The sequence below is a fragment of the Aptenodytes patagonicus genome, chromosome 2 (assembly GCF_965638725.1).
Source record: "Aptenodytes patagonicus chromosome 2, bAptPat1.pri.cur, whole genome shotgun sequence".
Lineage (NCBI taxonomy): Eukaryota > Metazoa > Chordata > Aves > Sphenisciformes > Spheniscidae > Aptenodytes > Aptenodytes patagonicus.
This window is the reverse complement of record NC_134950.1, coordinates 145,633,553-145,640,585: the sequence shown is the minus strand read 5'-3', so window position 1 is coordinate 145,640,585 and position 7,033 is coordinate 145,633,553. Positions and strand designations below refer to the sequence as shown.

At 38.8% G+C, this 7,033-nt stretch overlaps 1 protein-coding gene across 1 annotated transcript in view; it reads right to left on the bottom strand.

Moving 5' to 3' along the window:
* Positions 1-315: 315 nt before the first annotated feature.
* CDK6 (cyclin dependent kinase 6) overlaps positions 316-7,033 on the bottom strand; it is a 130,062-nt gene continuing 123,344 nt past the window's right edge. Inside the window, exons 7-8 of the mRNA XM_076331511.1 lie at positions 3,590-3,725; positions 316-1,751 (exon numbers count right to left, since the gene is read on the bottom strand). Of these exons, the coding sequence (XP_076187626.1) occupies positions 1,605-1,751; positions 3,590-3,725 (283 nt within the window). The 3' untranslated portion in view covers positions 316-1,604. The remainder of the gene's footprint in view (positions 1,752-3,589; positions 3,726-7,033) is intronic.

Genomic DNA, 7,033 nt, shown 5'->3' with positions numbered 1-7,033 from the left:
GAGGAGCCTAAGGGACTATCACAGGAGTAAGCAAAGCTAGCTGCCTCACTTATCGTCAGTTATACTGCAATGGTGTATATTTACGGTTTTATGGTAAAGGCTAACTCGTTAGACCAACATTTTCCCCCAAAGTCATGTCCAGGTAAATGCACTAAAGTCATGCTAGGGAACAGTTTTTATGGCTTTAAAATATTTCTTTTTTCCCAGTACAGTATTAAAAAAATAAAAGCTTCTTTTTAAAATACTGAAAATATATTTTAGTTAAGGTAAAAATACTAAATATAAAAATTTAATGTAATATTTAAAATAACTGTGCTATAAAGGCATGTGAATTGCTTTGTTATTTTGACATTCAATAATGGCACATTAAACCTAGTGGAGAAGCATGTGCCAGTATACCCACATGGTGGTTTAGGAGAGAAGCTCATGCATTTCTGCATAGAAAACAAGTCTGCTTAATAAATGACATCTGAGGGATTTTGAGACAGTAATGTTCATGCACTTGTGATGCATGGGGGGGGTGTTGCAGGTAAGGCAGCGCAGTATACAGCATACAATTCAGCACAAATACCTATCTGTGCTTATTACAGGTATAGGATTCTCTGCTTCTGAACTGGAAATATTTTTTCTATTTTCCTTTTTGGCTGATAATCAGAACAGGTTGAAGGCGAAAATCTGTATTGATTTTCATCGGCTCTGCTCATGTCTTTGAGCTGCATACCAGAAAATTTGGAATGAAATAAAGAAAATGTGCTTGCAGCTGTTTCCAGGGGGGAATGATGGGTTAGATGATGGGCTAGAATGTGCCTGGATTTCAACACAAACCGACCATTTGGAAACCGAAAGAGTCTTTAAGAACAGGACTCTAGAAGTTTTTTAAAACACTTGTTTTTTGCAACATGCACACAAACGTAGCTAGATAACAACTCGTTTGTGTATGAAAAAACCTAAAAGTTGAGACATTTATTACGATCACCATCATCACTGTTATTTTTATGGAGCAATTAAATGATAAAATAATCCATCGAAGTTTTCAAGTGGGGAAGCACCTGCGTATATGCTATGAGTGAACAGTAGCTGGTTGTATTAATGCATGTATCAGTTAACTGCAGGTTGCAGAGATCTGATATTTCAATGCCATTCTTTAAATATCACCGTAAGAGATCACATAATAATAATAATAATCATAAAAAAGTACCAAATCATGCTTCAGCAGCTAGAGAGAGAGATTGCATCATGTTTTGGCAGTGACTCGGTCATCCTACTCCACACTGGCAGCATTCAATATTAAAAGGATAAAATGGCAGCAAAACCGGTCAGCAGCTTCTCTTCGTCTGGAGTTTTCCCAGGTAGATAAACAAAACAAAAACAAAACAAACATAAAGCTGCAATGGGAGCAGGTCAAAGCCCTGGCCCTTGTGTTGCTCTGATGAAAGTAAACTAGATTGATTTCCTTAGATAAGCAAATGACAATCCCAAAATAAAAGATAAGTGCATAAAACCTCCAAATAACGGTCTTTGCTAGAACAGCTATGTGGTTTGTATGGGACAGTGGCCTTGTCAGCTACACGTCTTGTTCATTTATGGTTCATCTTCAGTCAGCATTATGATGCATTCACCTCACTGGAGTTTTGGCTGGATGACATGTGAGAGTCCAGATTCTCCTTGCATTTCTCCAGATCATGGAAATATGGGTGAGAGAGGGCAACATAGGCAGATATTCTCTTGGCTGGATTGAACGCTAAGCATTTCTGTAAGTATGAAAAGAAGTTGGTTTTAACTAAAATGTACAGTTAACAGTGCTAACATTACATATACACATTAATGCACGCCACCTTCACTTTATGATCAGTATGAGACCCACCAGGGTCTCAGTAGGTGCTGCACGATAAGATGACCATCCATATTAAAACAAGCAGTGGGGGCATCCCCAAAGATAAGAGAAAATAACAAGTTAGAAAATTCAAGTGTTCATAGTTTAGGAAATCCCAGAATTCAGGTTTTGAATTCACATGCACAGGACATCTGTCTCTCAGACTGTAGGGAGCAACTATTCATTAATAATTTTTGAATCCCCTCAGTGTTCAATGCACTGTTCTTTTGTGGTTATACAAACATGGACGGCATCATGAGGTATATGTTCATTCCTAGGCTCAGCATTTCTATAGGTGTTGGGTCTTTGACTTTATAGCCTTCGTATGCTAATGTTTGGTGTTCAGTTTCTCCCTTTTCTTCCTAGTTGTACTTCGCTTGCCTTCTTTCCAGATCCTCATCCCAGCCTTTGTCCAGCCAGCACTGAAATCTCTCCCATAGCCTTGCGTTTTATACCTTGTTCTTCTCTTTTCCTTCATTCACCTCCAAATAGTATTCTTCATACTATCCTTGTCTAACCACTTCCTACTCCTACTTTCTTTTCTTGTATCAGAATTTCTATCATTTAACTTCTAAAATTGAATTCAGTGACTTCCAGTCCTACTCTCCCCTTTCATCTGTGGCTCCTAGTTCTCATCTCTTTGCCTAACAGGAACAGCTTCCCTTCCCACCTCACCTTCTAGGCATAGATATTTGTCTTCTTTCTCCCTCCCATCATGCCTCACACTCACTGAGCTCTCTGCCTTATTTTATTCCTTGCTGTTCCCAGAATCTAATTCTTGTCCAACGTCTAGCTTCCATTTCCGGGCTGCCTGCAAGCACAACAGATGTGTTTCTCCCTTGTCATTTCAAGTGTCCAGATGTGGTCCAGCTTACCGCAGCTGTGAGCTGCAGTCATAAGGACAATGGAGTACGATCTGTTCTGTAGAGACAACATTGGCCAGAGATAGCAGTGCCTGAAGGGATGCAGCAAGTCTTTCAAGAGTTGCACTGAGCCCACTCTACCGAGCCCATGTGAACCAAGATCTTTTAAAGGCTTCCAGAGAACAAATTTAACTAGATTTCAACAAGCATGGCAAAAGGCAAACTGAGGCAAGGGCATTCCCTATATTCCATTCCAAGACTGAACTTCAGGGCTGGGGTTTATGACATATCTATAAAAATGATGGAAATAATTTAGTTGAATTCAGTGTTACCAGTTGTACCAGCACAATTTGTTTGCTTCTGTTCAGTCCTGCCATTTGTAAGAGGTGACAGCTGGTGAATTCCAAATCTCAAGTTTTCAGCATTCCATAGAAGGCATGCAGATGTAATCTGCCTCTACAGCCTATTTTCTGCTTTATGCTGGGTCCACTATACCACGAAAAACGGTAGATCAGTTTTTGTACGCATCAGGCTTATACTATAAGAATGGCTGAATCAGTGGCACAACAGTGGTCAGTAATGAGGATCTAAGCATAAGGTCTAAAGACAGGTCATACAGGTACTTCCCTATCACAGTTTCCTAGTCTCTAACTATTCTCAGCTTTAACACCTCTTGAGCCAAAGGCGGTGTCTTTGTGCTGATGTTTCACAGATTTACATGAATTTGTCTATCTGCTTTTGAGCTTTTCTTTAATAACTCCATTAAGTGGAAACATAAATATTTCTTGGCATGTTGCATGCACAGTGGGAACTATCAGTCACGCGGCTTGGAGAACAACAAATAGAAACTCACGAGAAGCAAGTCTTTGCCCAGTTCGTCAATATCTGGTACAAATTTTTCAATAGGTTGTGCGGGTCTGGAAGTGAAAGCATTTCTTGGAAGGGCAACATCATTAGGCCAGTCCTCTTCTTCTGGGAGTCCAATTACACTGTGAAAGGAAAAACATAATGTTAGGTCTGAACATTCATGCAGTCTCCCCTTTATATTGATTATACTGAGTGGCAGTTTACTTAAGTCTTTTCGTTTAAATGAGATTAATTGTACACTAGTGCACTGATCTCTGTGAATAGAGGCTGATGAGTGTAGGTCCTCAGTGTGCTTGGTAGAAATCATTCTGTGCCCAGCACAATTTTCTGGCCTAGGTCTCAATTTTCGGAGTCTTTTTGTTGAAAAAGGGTTGAGTGCTTTGGAAGAAAGTTGCTCAGCTCTTGACTGGATGGTGCAACATATGTCGCTCCAGGATGATTAAAAGCAGTAAGTTTCAAAGGGGAATTGCATGCAAGGATCTTTATTCACAAGAATAGGGACTGAGAGAAGAGTGTGGGTCAAGATGAGGGTAAGGCAATAAAAGGGATGTTTCATAATGCTTCAAAGCTATGTGTAGTAATTGTTGCCCAAATTTAAACAATTTATTTGCTTCACAATACAGGTTTTAAAGTCTCAATTCAGAAGTGGCATAGGACTCGAGTGTCTTTATGTTTTTACTTTCAGTTGTATTTTAGATTTTCTTTACCCTTTAATTTTTAATTAGATTAATATTTAATATATTAATTTAATTATAAAAATAGTTAATAAATACTATTTAAATATTTTAAATAATTGATTTCTTTATTCTTTACATTCTAAAAGATATTTATACTTCTTAAATAATCATGCTAAGGTTTAAAACCCAAATAAATGAAACAGTAGGTAAACCTCCAATGATGGATCATGTCTTATACGTTTCATGTTTTAGTCTGATGTTAATATTTGTGGGCTTGAAATGCCAGTTTCTGATGGAAATTCTGGAAAAGACCATACATTACTTGTCAGGTTTCAGGGAAAATAAAATTTTACAGCCTGTAAAATCGAGATTTTTAATGGAAACGCTGACAGGGTAAGACAAGAAGGAACATGAAAAAACATCACTGAATACTTGGGTCTGCACTAAGCCCAGTGCCACTAGGGAGCAGCATTGACCTTTCCTCTTACTGAGGTTGGTAGTAAGACTGGGTGAGGCCATGGGCCAAACACTTTGATGTAAATCACAGGTTACCTCAGTGAACTTAGTGGAATTACTCCACATGGATTTTAGATTGTAATTTGGCTCACTCAAAATACCTCCAAAAAGTAATATGTCCTCAAAACAACAGCATGGCTAGAAGGGCAAAGCAATTAAAATTTCAGGACAATTTAATTTTACTGCATCTGAAGGTATCACAGCTCTTGGGAAATGATAAGTTAAATCTGTATGAAAAACTGAATTTGACTTCTATCATCACAGGTATGGTGGGGGTATGGGGCAACTCCCTTGGCCACGGTGGTTAAAGCCATGTGATTAGCTGTTTGAGGATCTGGACCCGTATTAAATATAATACAAACAGCACCGTAGGAAGATGGGGGAGTTAGTAACAATGAAGTTTAACCTGCCATTCAAATGTGTTTGGTTAGTCCCAGTTTTTTTCATGTTTGCATGAGAGAGCATGAACAGGGCAGAATAAGCACAGGCACAGGCAAAGCTAACAAAATGAAACAAGGAGGCAGCCTGTCAGACAGGTAGGGTGAACAAGACCAAGAGTGGAAAGGAGAGACATTTTTAGTTACACACTCACGTAGTACTCAAAACTCTTAATAATGAATGCCTGAGTAAATGCCCTCACTCTGGTCTGGTAGCACTACCATTTCAGTGACTAAGTTTGGGAGTATCGGATGAGTTTCACCTCCTGCCAAAGGTTCAGGCCTGGTCTTGAGAAACGCAGAGTACTTTCCACTCCCATTGATCACAATGGGAGACAAGTCTGCTCAAACCATTGCAGCGTTTAGCCTGAAATCTGAGGATATCCCACATGCTGATGGTGTCCTGGAAAAGCAGGAAATTGTTTTGGGCCACCTCCGAGGAATTTACCCTCAAACGTGGTGGAATTTTACTGGTGCAAATCAGAACGCACATGTAAAGCAAAGGTAGACCACAGCCTCATTATCTGAAAGAATGCATCAGTCCAGATTGCACGAAAATCCCAAAACTACTTTCTGTCCAAATTAGTCTGCAGAATGAGTCACTACTGTAGAAACAATCCTCCTACAAGAAGAGCTATGCCTAACTGTAGGGGGTTCTCCAGCTGTGAAAACACAAAATAAACACTATTTAGCATAACCCCCCCGAACCCAAGAAAGAAACTTTTGAACTATTTAAGGACAACTGCACAAAAGAAGCGAAAACAAACTTTCTCTTTAAGTAGATGTGTAATAAGGAATTTCTTCTAATATTAGCATGGCATTTTCTCTTCTTGATGAATTCTTTTCTGCACAGGTAATCTCGGCCCCTAGGGATGGAAAGATCCCCATCGGAGGCTGCCGCTAGCAGCTATGCATTTAATCCTAGCCCAGTTCATTTTGATTTTTCCCCTTAAATGTCATAAACGAATCAAAATCCTTGAAAAAATCACAGCTATGTCTTTTGAAATTATAAAATATGTTGTATGTATCAAAACTGCCTTCATTTAATAAAGCAGAATATTGTAGGACTAAAGGAGTAGCTTTGGCAGAAGAAGAAAAAGTAAACTTTAAGGACTGATTTTTCTGGATTGGGCAGGAAGAGCTATTCAGCGCATGACAAATTAACCACGCAAGTGAGTCACATACACTGGTATGGTATGCAGGAAAGGGAAGTCAACTGTGTGAAATCAAGACCTGCAATTTAGGAACCTCATATTAAATAATGAAAATGCTTAGAAACAGATCTGTTATGATTTGAGAACTGGAAAAATGTTTAAACAGAGAAATTCATTATTTGTTCTGTTTAAGCTCTTCTCCTTAGAAATTTTACTCTCTTATCTTTGGAGTATCTTCAAGAGAAGAATATTTCAGCCTTCCTCTCTCTCTCTCTCGCTGCTATCTATTTCTTATTTCATCCAGATCCCTGGATCCCTGCAGCCCCTCCATATGAAAAGGGAAGACAGAGGTGCAGAGGCAAATGGTCATTCATTCTCTGGAGTGGGACCAGCCCTGTGTGGCTTTGATTTCCTAACTACATGCCATGTACATCAGATCTTGAATTTACATGGTTCTTACAAATTCAGAAACATTCCTTGGTCTGAAGAGCTTTTACAAGAAAAAGTGATATAATCCTACTTAATTGTCATATTGGTAATATCAATAACTTAATTTTTTGTTTTTTAACTAAGAACATATTTTGGAAGAGAATTATTCTACCTCGGAGAGTTTAGAGCCTCTCCACCTCTTCAATGTATTTGATAT